Source organism: Periplaneta americana, chromosome 9 (assembly GCF_040183065.1).
Source record: "Periplaneta americana isolate PAMFEO1 chromosome 9, P.americana_PAMFEO1_priV1, whole genome shotgun sequence".
Classification (NCBI taxonomy): domain Eukaryota; kingdom Metazoa; phylum Arthropoda; class Insecta; order Blattodea; family Blattidae; genus Periplaneta; species Periplaneta americana.
In genome coordinates this window covers 72,893,326-72,915,179 of record NC_091125.1, presented here as the reverse complement: position 1 = coordinate 72,915,179, position 21,854 = coordinate 72,893,326, and the positions used below count along the sequence as shown (strand labels likewise).

General features: G+C 36.2%; 1 protein-coding gene across 3 annotated transcripts in view; it reads left to right on the top strand.

Annotated features, from left to right (window-relative positions):
* Nucleotides 1-1,119: 1,119 nt before the first annotated feature.
* LOC138706089 (SID1 transmembrane family member 1-like) overlaps nucleotides 1,120-21,854 on the top strand; it is a 51,808-nt gene continuing 31,073 nt past the window's right edge. Inside the window, exons 1-7 of one of the 3 annotated variants that reach the window (XM_069835036.1) lie at nucleotides 1,120-1,532; nucleotides 1,863-2,002; nucleotides 3,838-4,008; nucleotides 8,224-8,368; nucleotides 11,512-11,595; nucleotides 15,048-15,277; nucleotides 17,745-17,975. In XM_069835036.1, the coding sequence (XP_069691137.1) occupies nucleotides 1,338-1,532; nucleotides 1,863-2,002; nucleotides 3,838-4,008; nucleotides 8,224-8,368; nucleotides 11,512-11,595; nucleotides 15,048-15,277; nucleotides 17,745-17,975 (1,196 nt within the window). In that variant the 5' untranslated portion in view covers nucleotides 1,120-1,337. The remainder of the gene's footprint in view (nucleotides 1,533-1,862; nucleotides 2,003-3,837; nucleotides 4,009-8,223; nucleotides 8,369-11,511; nucleotides 11,596-15,047; nucleotides 15,278-17,744; nucleotides 17,976-21,854) is intronic. The other 2 variants (XM_069835037.1, XM_069835038.1) reach the window with 2 other exon arrangements.

The window sequence follows — 21,854 nt, the reverse complement described above, 5'->3', positions numbered from 1 at the left end:
GACTTCTTAATGCTACTGCGGTACTATTTAATGGATAAAAGATTTTCTTTATCGAACAAACAAGGAAGTTAATAAAATTAAACTCGTATTACTTTGATATAACCGCGCCGTGTATGTGAAACCTAGAGCTCAAGATGACAAATTATGACTTGCATGGCAAGCATAGTTACAGATCGATTTTCAAAGCATTTTTTCCTCCCCTTAAAAACATGTTTCTTTCATAATAATAATAATAATAATAATAATAATAATAATAATAATAATAATAATAACTGCCTCCCATTGGAGGTAGCCCAGAAGGACTCAGTATACTCTCCTACATGAATTTTACAATATTAAATGTTTACATAAATTTTGTAGGAAGAAAATTAAAATAAACATATATGTATAGAAAGTGAATAAATAAAAAAAATTAAACAGAGTGAATATGATGACTCAGAATTTGGCAAGAGCGTTTCAAAACTGAAGTTATGATGTCAGCAGTAAGTGTCTGTGGTAGTTCAAAAGTCTTCCTGAAGCGTTCAAAGAACTTGGGAATCACACCACGAGCTCCAATAAGAAGACCAACCACCTCCATGTCTTCAAGCTGGTATTTTGCTTTGAAGTAATCAACTATTGGCAGATGAATGTTGATCTTTTCTTGATTGACATCCTCCGGCTGGCTACTCCCCGTTTCAATCCTTATGGTAGGATCAATTATATATCCTTTCTTGGTAGTCTGGGAATACGCTATGATGTCAATACGTCTAGAGGAGCCATTAGTAGCAAGGCAAAAAACTTCCTCTTCTACTGTCCAAGACTTTTTTCTCAAAGCAGTTGCAATTATGGATCGAACATGATGGTGTCTGGCATTTCGGAGGAGTAAACCTCTGTTACACTGACCTTGGACTACTAAATGAAGAAAACTTGTCTAAAAGGGACGAATTAACCATCAATTTTATTTTAATTATAAACTAACATTATAAGTTCCCAATTATTTTTTCCCTTCACTGAAATAGTCGTACAAAATTGCGTACGATATAGAGTGCGGTCGTACTTCGTATACAATTAGTCAAAATAGTCGTATGCGTCGTACGTATGGCAACCCTGGTTAGTGACGTGTTATGTCACATGACAATAGCATGTTGAAATTGAATACAATAGAATGTAGAGAACGATGTTTGTTTGATACGTAATTGTAATCGTCAAAAGATTTTTTTGACCTTGTGATACCTTGTTCCATTATCGCTATAATGTGGTTCAGAAGTATTGATAACTATACTGATAATAAGTAAGGTTATACGGGTTTAATACAATATATTCACAATTTTAGGTTATATGAGATTAACGTTTGAAAAATGTCTCTCAAAGTCACACTTTTTGTTATTACATGGTTGACAGTAGCGAAAACTTTGTATACATATGATATAATTCAGTACAGAGACGGAAAGAAAGATATAGTACCAATTGTACTTGAAGGATTATATGGCATCTCTTACAACGAGGAAGTCAACAATACAGTGGAATATATATTTGAATTCCCAAGCGAACAGGTACGTGATTTTTTTGTAAGTTTATAATAGTTCTTTGCCAGTCTTCGATATCTCCCCACGTCACAAACGGGACAGAAGTCTGATTTGCATTTTGTTACGGGTTAAATAAGGGGATAGCTAAGTAACATGTGGCCGAGCAATGTGACAAGGTTGGCGGGTTAGTTAAGAAGATATCTAAGTGACGTGAAACCGAGGAATGTGAAAAGGTTTCAATCTCCCGTGTGTAGTGAGGAGAGAGATCAAGGTTTCACCTAAATGCTGACTACTTGTACTAAAGAGCAATTTATTTGTGGACAACATAATATATTTTATTTGTTTACATCATCTCAGGTATCCCTAATTCAGCCTGCTCGTATAATGATCGAATGCAGAGATTCAAACAGAAGTTATCCAGTGCTTATTGTTGTCCGACAGCAAAAAGGAGTGTTGTCATGGCAGTTGCCTCTGGTAGTAGAGTCACGAACAAATCTGTAAGTAGCCTAATAGTACAGTTATTATGGGGCTAAAGCATTTTAATGTGATAAATGTAAGGGTATGTCTATAAACCTATAATGACTTCAGAGGAGTGTTAAGAATAAAATTATTTTCAAAGGTAATTACCTCAGCGCTCATTTAGCCTTATTCTGGAGATTACAATTAAAAATAATTTTGTCTCTATATAAGATCACCCAGACAGTGACTTGTCACTTTTATTTGCTAATTGAGCTAGCCTGCTTCTCCAATTACTGTTATTGCTAGTCCTGTTATAGTTCATTGAGAAATTAGAATACACTGGTACCATTATTAAGAGAATTGTTAAGAGACTCACTAATGTAATGAGATTAGCAGAGTTGAATTCATGATTACATGTGTTACCTGCTTTGGAATGTTACTATGATGTAGGCCTCTATAGGCTAAATGCACCAGCATCTTATCACTGGTACTTACTGGAGCTGATGTTGCTACTAACGTATTCACAGTTACACAGGACATTGTGAGAGGTGTGCATTGGGTAAAGTGCTGTTTCTATTACGTGTATTAGGGGGAGTAGGCCTACTGTATACCAGTAGCATTTCTTTTGTCAGGAACGGAAATGATATCTTTAACAACTTCTGCAGTGTCTAAATTGAATATTGTTGTTATTTTTCTTTTTGCAGTTGTCAAATATTGATGAAGCTCAACAGTTTTGAGCAATATTTCTTCTTGTTTTATAAATAATCCAGTACTGTCTCTTTGTGGCAAGTTTGGATGTGCTCTTTGTTCCAAGTTTGTCCAGATCTGTTCCATATTATGTATTCTGAGTCTTCTGTCTTCTGTCTTTGAGAATTTCACAGTGATTGGGATGTGAAGAATATTTTAGACTTTGCAGTCATGTATTGAAATTAGTTCGTTATTTCTGAATAAATCCGCCGAGTTAGCTCTATTGTAGCGCGTCTGCCTCCAGACTAGCTAGTGCGGGTTCGATTCCCAGTGGGGTCAGAGATTTTCATGTAAAATTTCTACCATGGTTGTTCTAGGAGAGTTGGCAGTGCACAACTTCTAATTACTAAATTGTGCACCCATATGCCTGAGTTAAATCCCAAATCTTTCCGCAGTGCATATGAAGAGAAGGCATATATGTCACTGCTGATAGTGATTCATCAGTTGGATGGGGACGTTAAGCCCGGCAGCTCCCTTGGTGCTATTTGACAGGAGTAGGCTATGTGCCGACACTGGTTTTCCCCTTCTCCCTTTCTCACTATCATTATCCTCACCCATTCCCTACAATATACTTACACATACACTCACCCTAGCACACGACATAACTCTTCAGCCTGCCTAAGTCGTGTGCAACTTGTAAATGGGTCACAGTCCTGCCATCTATCCACAATATGTGGAACCTGAATCACGCAAATGAAGGGGGTAAGCATTAGATACACAGTTCTGAATGATTTCACGTTTCTTCAGGATCATATAATTTAAGGTCTCAAATAATAGCCTATGACACTGTAGGTGAAATCTGTGACTGGTTCTGAAGTATTGGGGAGAAATTATATCCCAACACGCGATTACTGTTTTTCATAATCTTGGGTCATTATTGTCAACTTCTGTTTCGTGTATAATTTGAAGACTATTGATATTGGAGAGTATCTATGTTCGGGAATTTTCTAGTTTGTCATGCCCTTTGCTCTATGTTTAGGGAATCGATTTAGTTTATGTATTGCATAATACTGTAGTTAATGTAGGTTTGTAATTTTAAATGGCCTCATACAACCTTAGAAATCATTCAAATTACAACTTCTTGCTTTGAGGGCTGCTTTTATTGCTTCTGTATCATATGTTGCAGCTTCGAATATGCACGAACGTCACGTACATTGTGTCCTGACAACAATTACTATGCTCCACATCACCACAGCACTGGCAGCACAAATGAAGTAATTGTAAGTGTCTCCTCTGCTAGTCCAAGAAACCTGAGCTTCTCATTGAGGGTGGATGAGGAGAAGGATTTCTTCATAGAGTGAGTTGTTAGTTACACTTGTACGCTGCCTATGTAGATAGATTGTGTAATTTCCACATTACAGACTACTAATACTACAGAGTGAATTGAGATAAGAGGTGCGGCGAACATTCTACTGCCTCCTAACTAGTGGTCAAGCCTGCTATGATATGCATAGCCAGTTCTGGACGAGCTGAAAGAAAAGAAAATGCATAGTTTAATATACTTCTTACAGAAGGTGCTAGAAGTGTTATCCGTGTACACTGTTAATGGACAAAGAGAAAATGTTGTGTTGTTGTTTTCTAATGCCAGGCATTTGACAGTAAAGTCATTTGACCTCTTGCACTCCAATATTTTTCAAAGATAATAAAGAGAAAATGTATATGCATAATTCTGCGACATCTCATACAGCGCATGACTATAGGCTGCATTATTTGAAAATTTTCAAGTTATATAGTTGTTGTGGATTTTCGCACACTGAACTTCAGTATTTGGTGGTAAAGCTATATCATTTTCGGTCTCAGACAGTGATTATAAATTTCTTAACATAGAACACACTGTTAATTGAGTGGCAAGAGCATATTTGTCTATTAATTGTCCAATTGTGCAATGTAGATACACCTTCACATGGTGCACCACAATTCATTTTTGGTGGCAAAACTATCCATACTTATTCCTAGAAAGGAATATTGAACATTTTTCTTTCTTGATTTACTGTATAGGCCACTGGCATAGCTCAGCCGACTGAGAAGCTTGCCTGCAGATCCAGAATTGTGCTTGGGCGTGAGTTCGATTCCCACTTGAGTTGATTATCTGGTTGGATTTTTTTTTCGAGGTTTTCCCTAACCATAAGGCAAATGTCAGGTAATCTATGGCGAATCCTCGGCCTTATCTCGCCAAATACCATTTCACTGTCACCAAACCCATCGACGCTAAATAACCTGGTAGTTGATACAGCGTCATTAAGTAACCAAGTAAAAAAAAATATATTTTATAAATACCGGTAAATTTATTTATATATGCACATTAGGGTGGCCCTTAACTATAGGTAATTTTCCGAAAGTTGAAATTGTGCTGCTCCCACCCCCTTATCTTGTTCCAATCAACAAAAAAATAATCTGTGCAAATTTTCAGCTCAATTGGACAACTGCTTGGCGACCCTCAAACGCTTTGAAGTTGGAACATAGTATATGCAACGATTAATTCCGTACAAAAGTGGTATACTCTTCTCTGTCTCGACCATTTCCTTTTTTATTCTTAGAGAAAGTTATGTGGACATCCTGGTAACCCCAGCAATTGTTTAAAAATATTCTGAATGAAATTTCCCAAAAATTAATTCGAAAAATTCCTGAAATAAGATGAAAAATTTAAGAAATATTAGGTTTTTTTTGGTAATGCACTCAACTTCCATAAGAGAAACATATTTTTATTCACAATAATAATTTCTATAGAATCAAAACCTACTGTATATAAACGAATGAACATTGAACATTATTTTTCCTAAGAGAGGATTTAATAGCAGTTGGATATTTTTTACGGTCTCTGGTAACAATCTGTAAAACAAATTGTTTCTCAGTTTCATCTTTTGTGAGAATGTTATTATAATCCTGAATGTGTTTGACTTCTCTTTCTGCAACGTCATTCAAAACAACTATCTTCTCAAGTTTTTCAATTCCACTTTTGTAAACAGGATCATCCATTTAAGTTGAAGGTCTTTGTCGAGGAAATCGGTGCTGATAGAAAATCTTGTGAAGAAAATTTTAGTACCAGAAGTTACAAAAGACGAAAACTCAATATTTGTAAAGAAAGAAATATCATTTTTGTGCAGAATGTACCTCTTCAGTTGATTTTTTTCTTCTTTCTCTTCTTCACCTTCGTCTGCTTTCAGTATAACTTGAGCCATATTTGCTTTAACCGCTGCTGAAACATTGTTATCAAATAAGGATAGAGCCAGTCGGAAACTAAGTACCAGAGTGGTTGGAAAATTTATTTGCAGCAGCCTTACTGATTTCTGGATCAATATCCTCATAATTGATCAGTTCACGCATGAATAGGAAATCATGATAAGGCGTTTTAATTGCTTCTGATGACAAATACCAGGCTCGAACATATACTCGAGCGAGAAAAATAATTTCTGAGTATCTTGTTTCTCTAAATTTTTATGTAAGGCATTGAAAAGAAGTGTGATTTATTATCAGGTTTTCAGTATCACGCCCGAAAGTTTCTGCAGCGGCCATTAATATGTAAACCCCATTTCTATCACTGAGTTTGCACATATCAAAAACTTCAGAGAGAAGGGGAGCAAAGAACTGCAATGTACCTCCAGTTGCTGGAACTATTGCTGCTGGTGCGGTTGTTGCTCTTTCACTGTCGTCACCACCATCACTGCTTGCTTTGGCTGCTTGATGTTGAATCATCAGTTTGTGATTTAGCAAGCTGATGAATAGTAAAATGTTACATTTATTCCTAAATCCTTTCTTTCCTGGCAGTTTCCATTCCATTGCACTTCAGTGCTCTTTCTTCCTTGTGTTTTAGTTTTTGATCTACACCAACACCAACCATGCAGCCTGGTCGTCCTTTTTAGTGCTGAAGCATTAAGAAATTATCCTCTCCATTTATCATCTGTCCCGAAGCATCTAAATGAACTACGTCAAAGAGATCGTCCATAATTTCCACAAAAAGATCTTTTTCTTTTTCCTTGCCTGCAGTTCTACTCAAATTTTTCTGTAAACCCTTCCATTCATCATAGAGTTTGAATAACTTATCAGCCACCAGCGTGGCTCAGTCAGTTAAGGCACTTGTCTGCTGGTCTTAAGTTACGCGCGGATGCGGGTTCAATCCCCGCTTGGGCTGTTTACCTGGTTGGGTTTTCTCCGAGGGTTTCTCCAACTGAAATGTGAATGCAAGGTAATCTATGGCGAATCCTCGGCCTCATCTCGCCAAATACCATCTCGCTATCACCAATCTCATCGACGCTAAATAACCTAGTAGTTGATACAGCGTCGTTAAGTAAGATAAAAAAAGGTAAAGGTATCCCCGTTACACGCCATGAAGGCACTTGGGGGGCATGGAGGTAGAGCCCCATGCTTTCCATGACCTCGGCACTAGAATGAGGTGGTGTGGTCGGCACCACGCTCTGACCGCCTTTTACCCCCGGGAAAGACCCGGTACTCAATTTTATAGGAGGCTAAGTGAACCTCAGGGCCGTTCTGAAAGTTTGGCAACGAGAAAAAATCCTGTCACCACCTGGGATCGAACCCCGGACCTTCCAGTCCATAGCCAGCTGCTCTACCAACTGAGCTACCCGGCCGCCATCGTTAAGTAACCAACTAAAAAAAAAAAGAGTTACTTATCAACGCAGTGGTCACTTCTTCTAGTAGTAATTCGTGCTTTTTGCCAAAAAAATGGAATCTTCTTGAATCACCTATGCTACACTTTCCTTTGTTGTAAGATTTACACCTCTTACATTGCAGAAGAAAACTCTTAAAACTTGCCGGTTCGAAGCTAGTTTGGCTCCGACGATTTGATGGAGATGTAGCCAACAAGAGAGACATAAGAGTCTTTTCTTAACTTGTGTGACAAACTATCTGAAGAGGTTGATACCAAAAACTCTAGGAAAAAACGTCTTGAAAGACAGTTTACACCAGCAGATCAGCAGAGACAGTTTTGAAACTGTAATTGAAAAATCATTCATCAAAGGCAAGATCATGTTTAGTTACAAAGTAAGTGAATAAAACACATAAATAATAATAATAATAATAATAATAATAATAATAATAATAATAATATAGGGTTATCTAATAATAATAGAACAAATATTTCCCGGGCTAAAATTTCAAAACTTCGTGGTCGATGAGGGTCGCCTCGCAGTAGTCGGATTGAGCTGAAAATTTGCACAGATCGTTTTTTTGTTGATTGGAACAAGATAGAGGGGTGGGAGCAAAACTTTTAGAAAGTTGAAAAATAAGGGCCACCCTAATGCACATCCAGAATGGAAATTCACAAATTAATGAGAATTTCGTGCAAACTAATGAAAATAATATTCTCTCAATTCAGTGTGTTTCTCAAACTCTGATCTGTTAAAATGGAGGATGATTATTTTATAAATACTATATAACTTTATAATATACTACATTAAAATGGAGGTAAAATTGATGTAACAATTATTTATGCATTTTCTTTTATCTAGTGAAACATGACATTCAAAGTTTCATTGCATTCTCTTTGTTGTCACAGATTATCTCATGAAAGAACTTTGTTCGTTTCACCATCTGAGCCCAGGTATTATGCCTTCAAGTTCGAAGATGGTGCAGAAACTGTTCTCTTAAGAGTAGACTCTGATGATGACATCTGCATGACAATCTCCATCCAGAACATGAGTGTAAGTTGTATTCTTTAATAAAACATGAGAGTTCTTTAGTAGTGTAACCATTGGCAAAGTAGGTGATCTGTTGACAGTCAGGAAACATAATATTATGAAACGACATAAGCAACTGAATTCGTTAAAAGTAATTCTCGGAAGTTTATATTTTTCTAGCGAGATTTTATTCTAAGAAGCAAACATTCTGATGGAGACAGATAAAAGAGTTAAATTTTTTCTTTCACCGTGGTAATAATGTGAAAACAAGTGGTTATACAAATTTTGGCCACTCAACTGCTATTACAAGGGCCGTAAAAAATGAATTCGCTGGGAGCCGTTAACAGAAAGAAAACATAATTTCATTGGAAAAATTTATTGGAACAGACACAGCAATTGTTGAGCTATTTTTCAACTTATTCCCCACCGGAATTGAGACATTTGTCATATCATGAAATCGACAGAGAGGTGCAGACGGCTGTCAAACGCTGGTTCCAATCCCAGAAGGCAGACTTCTACGACACAGGGATACAAAAATTGATCCCATGGTATGACAAATGTCTCAATTCTAATGGGGATATGTTGACAAATAACGCATCAATTGCTATATTTGTTTCAATAAATCTTTCCATGCAATTTTGTTTTTCTCTGTAAATGGCCCCAGGGATCCTCGTAATTGCGGTTGAGTGGCCAGAATTTGTATAAGCACTTCTTTTTGACATTATTGACATGGTGAAAGAAAAAACATTAACTTTTTTATCTGTCCCCATCAGAATGTTTGCTTGTAAGACCATTTTTTGGGTCTTCTAAAATGAATAGGTACTGAATGGACAAGACTTCTGTAACGTAGTGTTGGTACAACTTCAAGTCTCTATCTAAAAAGTATAGGCCATCACACTGACAACAGAAAACAGCAATGTTTTTAACCATATCTGAACCATAACTTTGGCTTCCCAAAAGCTTCAAGATAGTGTCTTAACAGTTATAAGCTATATATCATGAATAGGCAATGAAAATAATAAATGTTTTTATATTGGGAACTCATATTCGAATTCTGACAAGTGAAATGGAATTTGTAATGAACAGTGACTGAACTTTTTCATTGCTGTAATTTAATAATTCAATTTTCTTAAAATTAATTAGATTATCAAATTTTTATTGTGATGTGTCCTCATGTTACACTCTCTATAATAAATAAATGAATCAATGAATCAATGAAAATGTTAAAATTTTTCTCTTTGCATTATAAAATAGTTAATTATAGAGCCAAGTGAAGAGTAAAATAACAGAGAAAAATATGGGTGCTCTGTCCATTGATACTTTAAAAGAAATGGTTGTCCATTGTTTCATCTCCATCACAGTAGAAGCATGGAAAGAAGCAATTGAACACACTAAAAAGACAGAGGAGGAATATTGAATGAAGGATGAGTTAATAGAGGAAGAAGTGGAACAGATGTTCATTAGAGTAGGTTTTGATGACAGTAGTAGTGAATCAGTCAAGCATTACTTCAAACATTATGTAAGTACCAAATATGTTATTGTTAGTTTAGATAAATTTGGCATATAGTATAATATAAGTTAATAACATTTATGATCATGTTTCAGCTATCATAAAATGTGCTGAGACCCGATGATACAAAGGAGGAGAGTTTGACTGGCACCATGAGTCTGGTCTTGGCATAGCTCAGATGAAAAGAGCGCTCAACACGCAAAGCTGAGAGATCCTGGGTTCGATTCCCGGTTCTGGAACGCAATTTTTCTCCAATAATAGATATCTACATGAATGACTTATAGTCATTGATTATTCTTACATGTCTACAATGCAGGTAGTAGGACATTGATGAGACAAAGGAAGAGAGTTTGTCCGACACAGTGAGTCAGGTCTCGGCATAGCTCAGATGGAAAAAGCACTCAGCGCACAAAGTTGAGAGGTCCTGGGTTTGTTGCTGTGCCGGAACGAATTTTTCTCCAATAATAGATATCTACATATATGACTACTTACATTCATTGATTATTCAATGAAGATGGCGAAGTCCTCATATAGGAATATAAAGTGTATGAATAAGTTTTTAAAATGCAAGACGCTACTGGTATTTAAAACCATACTCTAATGATTTAGTAAAATCCACCTGGATGTACTCAGGCACATGAAAAAGTAGGGCATAATCCTATCTTTAGAATACGGTTCGTGGTTGGTTTATTTTAAATGTTTAGCACTTAAAATCTAAGTTATTAGCTCTTCTCACAAGCTTTCGGCTAATTTTATATTCATTTTCACTTCCTACACTTCAGACATGAACGTAGGACGAGTGTTATTACCGAAAGATTACTATTGATTAGCGAGGATATTAGAGGCATACATTCACAGTCATCATTTTGATGATGTATGTTTCATGAACAAAGGGATTATTAGATTAAATAAATTTATTACATATGACCATTGGTTTTCTTCCTTTTTTTTCTGTTGGGTTTGAATCCCTGATACCTAGGTCCAGAGTCAAACATTGTGACCAGGACAAATAATTTCCAGAATATAAGGTCTGTAGTACTGCTGTTTCAAGTCATTATGTGATAGCCACTGCTGCTTCTATCAGTAATAATGCAATTCATATTTAATTCATCTTCAAAAAGTGGAAAGTTATGTGGAAATTTAAATTACCTTAACATTTAGGAATTAAAACTGTACTTACGGAATCCAGAAATTCGTCTTGTGTTCTGTTGAATTTGAACAGATGAAATGAGAAACCAATAAGCTCGATGCATTTTTCTCGTCATTGGTTGCATGTGATACATCAGACTTGAAGCCAACATTGAATTATAGTTAATAAAATAATGCGTGTGTTTATCCAATATCTACTCACTTCATTTACTGATGCGGTTTGTTAATAAAATAGTAGTTATTCCTATTATTAATTCTTTATTTACATTGATGGAATCATTTAATTGTTACTGTTACATAATCTACTGTTAATTATTGTAAACCAATTTCTTGTAAGACATTTTTAATGTCACACCTTAAATGTTACTGTCTTTGGCAACCTCACCAAGTTGAGGAAGATGATATTACTATTATTAGTTTCAATTGTTCTGGTTACAGGTCATTGTCTTTAATGCATGTAGAACATTGAAGCTATAAGTAACAACCATTTTTATGTTATTGTTTACAGTGTCCAGTGTTCGACTTGGAGAGGAATGTCCAGTTCGAGGGTTACTGGCAGACCATGAACAAGAGAGGAGGTATCACACTAACTGTGAGCAAAACCACCTAGCCATTGTTCTAACCTTTGTGTTTTAATATTGCAAAATGTTACTGAAAATGAATTGGAGAACTTATACAGGTTGTTATAGAAATAAGTGCAAATATTTTGACAGGTGATTGATAAATCAGTACGAATTTAAATTTTCTCTGCAACATGTACCTTTTTGCAGTAGTTTGTGTAGTATTTAGCAGTACAGTAAAGTATCGTTAATTCGAAGTGTTCAGGACTAAAAGAACACACTTCGAATTAGCCTTGCAGAATGGGTGAGAGTAAACCTGCCTGAAAGTCTATAAGATCCATAAGAGGAAACTCAGTTTGTCGATGATAATTAAATATCAATTAATAATAATAAAAAATCGTGAATGAGATAATCTGTTACATCACTTCTAATTTTCAAATCACTGAGGTTTAAAATAAAGTCAGTGGAATTAACTTTAAAAACTGCTGTTGTACTACCAGGGTGAGCAAGGTTTCAAGGATATCAACATGCCAACACAAATCTTCGCGAAATTGTGAGGTTTGCTGCCTACCTGACCCCTTAGGATTTATCTGCAAACCAGTTAAGTAATGAGGAATGAAAATAATCTGGAAGAAACTGTCGGGTTGTCTCAAAACACAAATATACAAAGTAACAAATTTAAAATAGAGGACTAACTTTAATACAATTCATAGCCCTAAAATACTATTACAATCCAAGTTCAAAATTAAATAGTAGGAACACTCCAATACATACATTCTCCACTTAAGTTTCACCTTCCCTGCCCAAGGTATGGATAATGAACGAACAGAATAAAGAAGAAAATTACTAAAATAAAGCCAACTCAAGGAAAGGAAGGTGTGACTAGTTACCACACTATAGCTTTAAATTAATATCACAACAAATTCATGTAACATTAAAATCTGGGGGATAAAGCCACGCCATTTGTGCCCTGTATGGTGATAGAATATTCACAGACTCCATAATATCTAATTTCCAAAAACCAGCCGACGAAAAAGGGAAACCAATCATTATCTCATAACTATAGAAATGACTTTCCCTAAATGACTAAATGAGTACAAGAATTTTGACGAAATACAATTAAATGACAAGAAACAATGTTCGCAGTGACCCCCATCAATATATAGTCCATAGCATGATCACTGTACAGATGAACCAATTTTACAGCTAGAACACAGAAGCTAACGCAATCAGCGCAAAAGGACCAAATAAATCAGTTCAGTTCCAGTGTTCTGTGTACATTATCAGTACGTCACCGCCATGCTCAGTCACAGAACATACTACCATAATTCATAATTCACTATAGTGAGCCTTACATCCGACAAGAAAACTCTTAACAACATTCTATGAACGCATACATAACTACTTGTGCCACTCCACAGGTGTTGAAGTTTTAGGTCCCTTTTACCGCCAGTACACATCTAGGCAGCGTGATGGTTTTCAGATGAACTCGTACACAGCACTGTTCCTGATCTGATGGTTTACACAAGATAGCTGGGGCTCAACTTCCTGATGCTCAGAGACTCAACAGTAAAAAGACAGAAAGACGTTAAGATTCAAATGGACCAATTAAAATAAAGCAATGCAGTTAATCTCAAACCCAATTAAAATTAACCAATGCAGTTAACCTCGACCCCCTAGTATATAATAAAAGCACAATCTACTGGGAGACTAGAAAACGAATTGGAATGCATCAGCGTCATCTAACGTAAGGAAGGAAAGACTTCAAGTTCCACATCCCAGACAGGTTAAAAAGATATAGAGAAAAGGGAAGGGAAACAAATGAATAAATAAGGTAAAAATAACCACAATAAAAGGGGAAGGAAAGGGAAAAAGGTAAAGAAGATTATACCCACTTCTCAGCCTTTCAGTATATATAGGCCTATGTTGTTGTTGTTTTCTAATGCCAGGCGTTTGACAATAAAGTCATTTGACCTCTTGCACTCCAATATTTTTCAAAGATATTATCATGACCAGCCACTGAAGCACAGATTTTGAGGTGTTCCGAATCCATTTCTTGGTTTGAGTTGCACAATGGACAGTTAGGGGACTGATATATTCCAATTCTATGCAGGTGTTTGGCCAAACAATCATGGCCTGTTGCCAATCTAAATGCAGCTACAGACGATTTTCGTGGTAAATCGGGAATTAACTGTGGATTTTGATGCAGAGAGTTCCATTTTTTCCCATGGGATTGTGTTATCAAATTTTGTTTGTTGAAGTCTAAGTATGTAGATTTAATAAATCTATTCACAGAGTAATATGTAGATTTTAGTAACAGGTCTGTAAGTAGCAGTGCTGCCCTTCTTTGCTAAAGCATCCACATTCTCGTTTCCCAGGATTCCACAGTGGGATGGTATCCATTGGAATACAATTCTTTTATTGAGTGATATTAATTGAGAGAGCATTTTAGTTATTTCTGCTGTTTGAGATGAAGGTGTGTGTTTAGAGACTATTGATAGAATAGCTGCTTTGGAGTCTGACAATATAACTGCATTTTTAAATTTACTGATGTGGCATAGAAGATTCCTGAGACTTTCACTTATTACAATGATTTCTCCATCAAAACTTGTTGTTCCATACCCAAGAGATCTATAAAGTGAGAAGAGACAGCACGTAACACCTGCACCGGCACCTTGTTCTCTGGAGATCAAAGATCCATCAGTGTATAAATGAAGCCAGTTTTGTGGAGGGTATCTAATATTAATTGTCTCTAAAGACAATTGTTTTAGTATTTCATTGTTTACTTCTGATTTCAGTATTTCTTCTGTTAAATTTAGATTATATTCCATATTTAATAGAGTTAAAGGGTTTGGTTTAATTTGTAGGTATATATCTGTATCTGTATGTATGTGTCTGTATGTATGTCTTATACCGTTTCAAATGTAAATCATTTTACCTTTTAGGTGTGTTTCTAAATTATATGTAATATCCTCTGTCAAATCTGGAAACTTTTTCATAAGGAAAGCTTAATTTATTTATTTATACCGTTATGCCAAAAGATTCTTGGAATGCTGACAGTTGTAAGAAGATGTTGTGGGAAAGATTCATGATGATATAATAATAATAATAATAATAATAATAATAATAATAATAATATTATTATTATTATTATTATTATTATTATTATTATTATTATTATTATTATTATTATTATTATTATTATTATTATAACTACTACTGCTACTTCTACTAGTAGAATGGTTCAATGAACTCGTTAACATTTATATGGTTAAGTACTCTTTGTCCCTTGTGGCAGCTCACAAATGGTGAGAAGATTTCTAAATTACTATTTCTGCTGCTGCTGCTGATTTTTAATGCAGGTGTTACGAAAAACTTACTTTTTTTTCACATAAAAACACTACTTTGATTTTATATTTTAATGTATAGTATTTATGTCTTTTCTTCTTTACATATGTCAAAGTGAGTTTCGAATTGTTTACAGAAAGCTGCCTTCCCACAAGGCTTCTACCTTGTATTTGTGGTGAAGGGAGATGATGCTGACTGCTCTGGTTCATATGAAACTGTGACAGCTGCTCGCAACAAGTCATTGAGATTCTCGATCTCACCCAGTATCACATACCATAGCTACATCTACTCCACAGTGGGGGCACTTGTAGTCTTCACCCTCTTCTATATCTTCTCCATTGTGGTGTCTGTGGTCTATTTCATCAAGTGAGTGACGTTGTGTACACTGCAAATGTTTGTAACTTTTTAAAGTGAAATTAAGGAATTGAGATGGAATTATTGAGATTTTATTAAAACATTTGAAACTAATGTGATACTGTATATTAGCAGTTCTTAATCTACTGGTGATATGTGAGCCACTGCTGGGTGGTACTCGAACGAAAATTGAAATAAAAATATAAATGATAAAATATAAAAATCTATAGCGTACTTAAAGTGATTTCAATATGTGTTTGAATATTTCTAATTGTTGGCCAATTGCACACCAAATCTCGTTAATATCAGTAATCACTTCTGTCCCTTTTGTGTAATCTTAATGAATAAATGGATCAGCTTCATGTAGATAATTTTTCAGTCGATATTTATCAGGCCAATTTATATGAGAAGGTTTGGACTACAGAAGAGCTAGTTACTTCTACATTAGGCACCAATCAACAAGTCATATTAAATTTAATGCTCAGAAAAAAAAAAACATTTTTGGAGATACCTTTCATTCTGGTAACTCTGATACAAAAATGAACATTGTCTGTGCAGCAGCAAAGACTACCCAACTCGAAGAAATTATAATGAAGTGAAAAGAGTTGACAGTTTGAATTACAATTTTTCATTGCTGCTAAGATGTGTAGCTTTAATGTTGCATGGGAGCCACAGTCATGGGTTCGAATCCCACCTAAGACATGCATGTTTGTTCATTGTCAGTTGTCTCAGGTGGATGCCTGGCATCATTTTGATACCACTTCGCATGGGTTTCACCATGTGTCCATCTGATCTGCATATCTAGAATAAAGCTCAAAATTTTAATTCGAAATATCCCTTCTTTTTCTTCCTCACTGAGGGAGTAGCAAGCAACAGAAGTACTTAGACACAAATGGCCCACCAGATAGACCGTATTGGAAGTATGAAAAGCTTTGATAGATGATGTTTCAGTAATTTGTTTTTTACTCGTAATTTTAAATTCTGTCCGAAATTGCATTATGTTAAATTATTACAAGACACAACAATAAACGAAACATGACTAGCTAATTAGAATTTTAATCAGTTCATTAATGAAAAAATAAAGAATCCTGCAGTATTTCTGAACATATTTATAAAAAGTAATGTAGAATCTTTATAGGTAACATTAACTTGTGAACTTTTAAGAAAGCAATTTCGTGAAACAAGGTCATTTTTCAATCTATTTTATGTCAAAAATATTATCCTTAGGACCCATTCAAAAGATGCCACTTAGTGGCTTGTGGTGCACTTCATGAAACGTTGATGATGCTGCTGAAAGTGCGTGTTTTAAGCCCTGCTTAATATATTAGATTTTTGTAGAGAATTTTTCAGTTTTCCAATGAACATTGACATAAGAAAACCGATACTTTCGGCGATGCTGCTTGTAAGGAGGAAGAATTGACATAGAAATAGAAGAGGGGTCTGGGTCCAATCATTGGTTTTAAAAAGACTGCATCGAGGGGTGTTTCATACTTTATTTGATGGTTTACATCAGGACAATAAAAAGTATCACTTATGAACAATGGATATAAATGAGGGCTTTCACACACAGTCACAGCCACAGAACAGTGCCGATGTAGTCTGTGTAGTTGGCTTTGCTGCTAGTGGCAGCCACTAAAAGTGGTGCTTCCAGTCACGATACCAGTAATTCAGTTATACATTTCACGCAAGGCTGTACATGGTGTGACAGTAGTGCTTCTAATGGACGAATGATGGGCCATCAGTTCACTACAATACCACGACATTATACCATTATACAGGCTATTGTGCTACGGTGCTTGTGCTTCGAAATTCATTGCTAGTTCCAGCTAGAAGCTCTTGAAATTACTTCTTAGACATGCGAAATTAAAAAAAAAACTCTTTTATCATCATGATGTAAATCATCAAATAAAGTGTAAAATAGTCCTTCATGCAGTCTTTCCAAAATATATATATATATATATATATATATATATATATATATATATATATATATATAAAATATCTTCAATGCCACCAGATTGTCATTTGCCATTTCTGGTCTCTCCTGGCAATGGCTTATTTGTAACCCACTTCTGAAGTTGGGGTGCCTGGAAAGCAGAATTACGCCGCCGTGATGATATTATGATAGGATGATTATGAAGTGCCAGGAGAGGTCTTAAACCTAAGTCTAACTTAATTTCCAGACCATGAACGAACACAGGAACATTCCCCTTTTTAAGGAAACATTCCTGTGTTCTAATTGGGAATCAAACCCAGGATCTCATGAACTGTAGTCAGAAGCTCTGACTATTAGCCCATGAGGCTGGTCTCTACTGCTATTTTTTCTCTGTATGATCATCATCGCTAAAAGTATATCTCCTCTTACGTCCATGTTCATTGGAATACCTGATTCAAACTCACATTATCAGGGTTACCAATGCTTACGTGAAGTCACTAAGTGGCTTCGTCTAAAGGGGTCCTTTTTGTTGCTTTGTTTCAGACAGCGTGGTCAGCAGTTGTTGGACACAGGTCCTTTGGATGATGCAAGCTTCCAGTCACCCCAGTCTCCAGCAGTGCCTCCCACCAGCTATGAGCAGATTCAGACACCAAGTATCAGCAGTGACGTCTTGAGTCCTGGTTCCACATTGCCCAGGTGCAACTCTGACTCCTCTCTGGATGAGACGGACATCGATATGTTGCAAGATGCTGACAGTGATAAGGATGTCTTCAGGTTGGTGGGTTCGTTTCGTGATTTTGTCATAACAGTCCTAAATTTTATGTCACATCAGCAAAAATCACTTTCATTCCTTTGTACACGCAGTTTTTTCAAGGGAGAATATTTATATTCTGAAAAGAATGGCTCTGTCTGTTTCTGGATAATGATATGATTAGGACTGTAGCAGGTGTTAAAAAAGACAATATCTGCAGTCTCTTCAAAACAGTTTTAATGTTTACAAATATGGGTATATTACATTTAAATAGGCCTACCTTCCTTGATAGTGGACAACAACATATTTTTCTAAGTTTGCTTCCGTAAATCTGTGTCTGTTGTCCATAAAAATATTTCGGAAGTGAGAGAAACTCCTTTCAAACTACAGGATGTGAGCAGGCAATATTTGAAATATGCCAGTTCCATTGGACTGGCGTAACTCTGTTGGCTAAAGCTCTTGCCTGCCATTCCAGAATTGCGCTTGGGCATGGGTTTGATCCCTGCTTGGGCTGATTACCTGGTTGGGTTTTTTCCAGAGGTTTTCCTCAACCATAAGACGAATGTCAGGTAATCTATGGCGAATCCTCGGCCTCATCTCTCCAAATATCATGTCACTGTCACCAATCCCATTGACGCTAAATAACCTAGTCATTGATACAGCGTCGTTAATTAAACAACTAAACAAACCATTGGACTTGGTGCTGCTGGAAGTGAGGTATATTTGACTTGCAGTACCTCCAGAATTGACTCAGCTTCATTCCAACCAAGATTTCTATTCTTAATTCTGTGAAACTTTTTCTCATTTACCCTGCCAGGATTTTTCTTTATATTACTTTCTGTCTCATGTACTAACCCACTGCCTCGACAAATGGAATGTCTCGATTTCCAATCTCATAATTATTGATGGCAACTTGCAATAGTTGTATGTCATAAATGCAAAACTGGTGACGGCTTTATGAAGCGTCAGAGCAGCTTTTGGCATCTGAGTTGAAAACAGTGTGTTGTATTGTCCGTGCAACTTATCTAGGCACCTGGGTTCCCTAGTGCTCTCTTGCTGCCCCGTAGCTATCTGCTTGCTACCTGACAGTCGCTGCAGCAGTTGTATGTACAGTTACAAAAACATCATTTGGTATTTAATTTCAGTGCATTCCATTGGATATGGTAGGTGAAAGTATATGGTTTCACAAAATAACAAACATGAATAAATTACATTTTTCTCCTTCTGTGTGCTATACAGTATGATCACAACTCCAATTATTACAATATTCGTATCTGGCCGTGAGCTACTGTTGGTAAGCGATGCATGAAGTCTTTCAAGTAGAAGCACAGGTCTGTAGTTGTTGGGTTTCCAAAAACTTCACTTTCACACACAGTCATTATTATCCACATTCTTCTTCCTCCTCCTCTTCTCTTCTTCATTATTATCATCATCATTATCATTATCATCATAGTCAACACTGCTGGTGTCGTCTAGATGTATTATAAAATCCATAAATTATTAGGGAAAACACTTGAAGCAAGTAAAGAGATACGTTTCGAAATAAATTCCGAAAAGACAAAGTATATGATTATATCTCGTGACTAGAACAAAGTACGAAATGGAAATATAGAGATTGGAAATTTATCCGTTGAAGAGGTGGAAGAATTCAAATACAGCAACAGTAACAAATGTAAATTACACTCGGAGGAAATTAAACGCAGAATAAATAGGGGAAATGCCTGCTATTATTAGGTTGAGAACCTTTTGTCATCCAATCAGCTCTCAAAAAAGCTGAAAGTTAGAATTTATAAAACAGTATCAGTTATTCTGTATGGTTGTGAAACTTGACTCTCACTTTGAGAGAGAAACAGAGGTTAAGGGTGTTTGTGAATAAGGTGCGTAGGAAAATATTTGGGGCTAACAGGGGTGAAGTTACAAGAGAGTAGAGAAAGTTACACAACGCAGAACTGGACACATTTTATTCTTCACCTGACATAATTAGAAACATTAAATTCAGACGTTTGAGATGGGCAGGGCATGCAGCACATATGGGTGAATACAGAAATGTATACAGACTGTTAGTTGGGATGCTGGAGGGAAAAAGGCCTTTGGGGAAGCCGAGATGTAGATGGGAGGGTAATATTAAAATGGATTTGAAGGAGGTGGGATATGATTACTGTAGAGACTGGATTAATCTTGCTCAGGATAGGGACTGATGGCGGGCTTATGTGAGGGCGGCAATGAACCTCCAGGTTTCTTAAAAGTCGTAAGTAAGTAAGACATTTCTCTTTTGCCTCTTGATCGCAACAAACAACCACTGACCTTATTATCTCCTTACTGTGTACGCTAAATTAAAATTAAATTATGGTTTATTTAACAATGCTCGCAACTGCAGAGATTATATTAGCGTCGCCGGTGTGCCGGAATTTTGTCCTGCAGGACTTCTTTTACATGCCAGTAAATCTACTGACATGAGCTTGTCGCATTTACACATACTTAAATGTCATCGACCTCGGCCGGGATCGAACCGGCAACTTCGAGTATAGAAGGCGCGTATAACCTTGTTGCAGCTCGTATTACTACCGGCCATTGCATAAATATGTCTTTACAGAATGCAAAATTACTGCGAGTACAGATCACACTAAGCAAGCAAATGTATTTTACCCCCCTCGTAGACCATCTTTCCCTCTCCTGCCCCACTACCTCTAGAAGCGACCCCTCTACTCCCCGCACCTCTCTCTTTTAGGTGCCTAGATAAGTTTCGCGGACAGTAAATATGAGATGGAACAGATCAATCCTGTAACTGTGAGAAAGACAATGAACTGTTTCTGTGGTAGACTGGGACATTGTTTGGCTGTGAATGGTTCTTATTTTGAGCATCTGTTGTCAAATTTTGTTAGTGAAAGTGTTTTGTGCACTTTTATGACCTACTCAACATGATTTCACATACTTATTTGTCTGAAGTTTGAAGTCCAAGAAACGAGTTTAATAAATCGTTAAAAGACATGAAACGGGTAAATAGGTAAAATTTCTACACATTCATATGTAAAATTTAATGGAGATTTGGAATATATAAGTTTTAATATAGGATGCCATTTAAAAAAAAAATAAGTTTACTATCACATTCTGTATACCTGAATAAATCATGTTTTTCGAACACTGGTATCATATTGTATGGTTTATCTCCAACAGCTTTTGTATAAAACTTTTTTTTTTTGTAAAATTAAAATTTAAGAAGTTATTAGCAATATTCCATACTTATTGTTCATAAATTCATAGTGGATGTAGATATTATGATAATGGGTGTACTGAAAGAAATATTGTAACTGCCTGTAAATGACCTTCCTAGAGATATGTTGTATATAGACAAAAATTCAAGGGATTAGGTTTATTTTGTTCAGCATGGGAATTATGCTTACAACATATAAATGCATGTAAGATATTGCTTAAATCCAATAATTTTTTCCTACATGCTACAAGGCAATTGTCCCAAGAAATTACATCCAGTCTAACAGCACTCAGTATCACTGAATCAGCAAATATTTTAGACATATCTGGCACTGCAGATACGCGAAAAGTACGGCAAGTATTAAGAGAAAAAACGTTTGAGAATTGAAAGCAGAAAAAACATCAAGACAAAGGTGTATTCTTATACCGCAAATATACCTCGGCCAATAAGTGGATCCGGAATCACAAGGGTCTTCCCTGTAGTGAGTGGAGGGAAGTGATCAAGATGAATGCAAATGTGTCAGTTGTGCTTAGTGTACCTGGCAGGTCTTCGTGCAGTAACCTCTGTCGAAGTTGTGACAGGAAGGTTGAAACCCTTGCCCATGTCCTGGAGGCCTGTCCACATGGTGAACTTCTACGAAATATGTTGCATCATACAGTAAGATCTATAATAGCAACTGCCTTAAGGAACA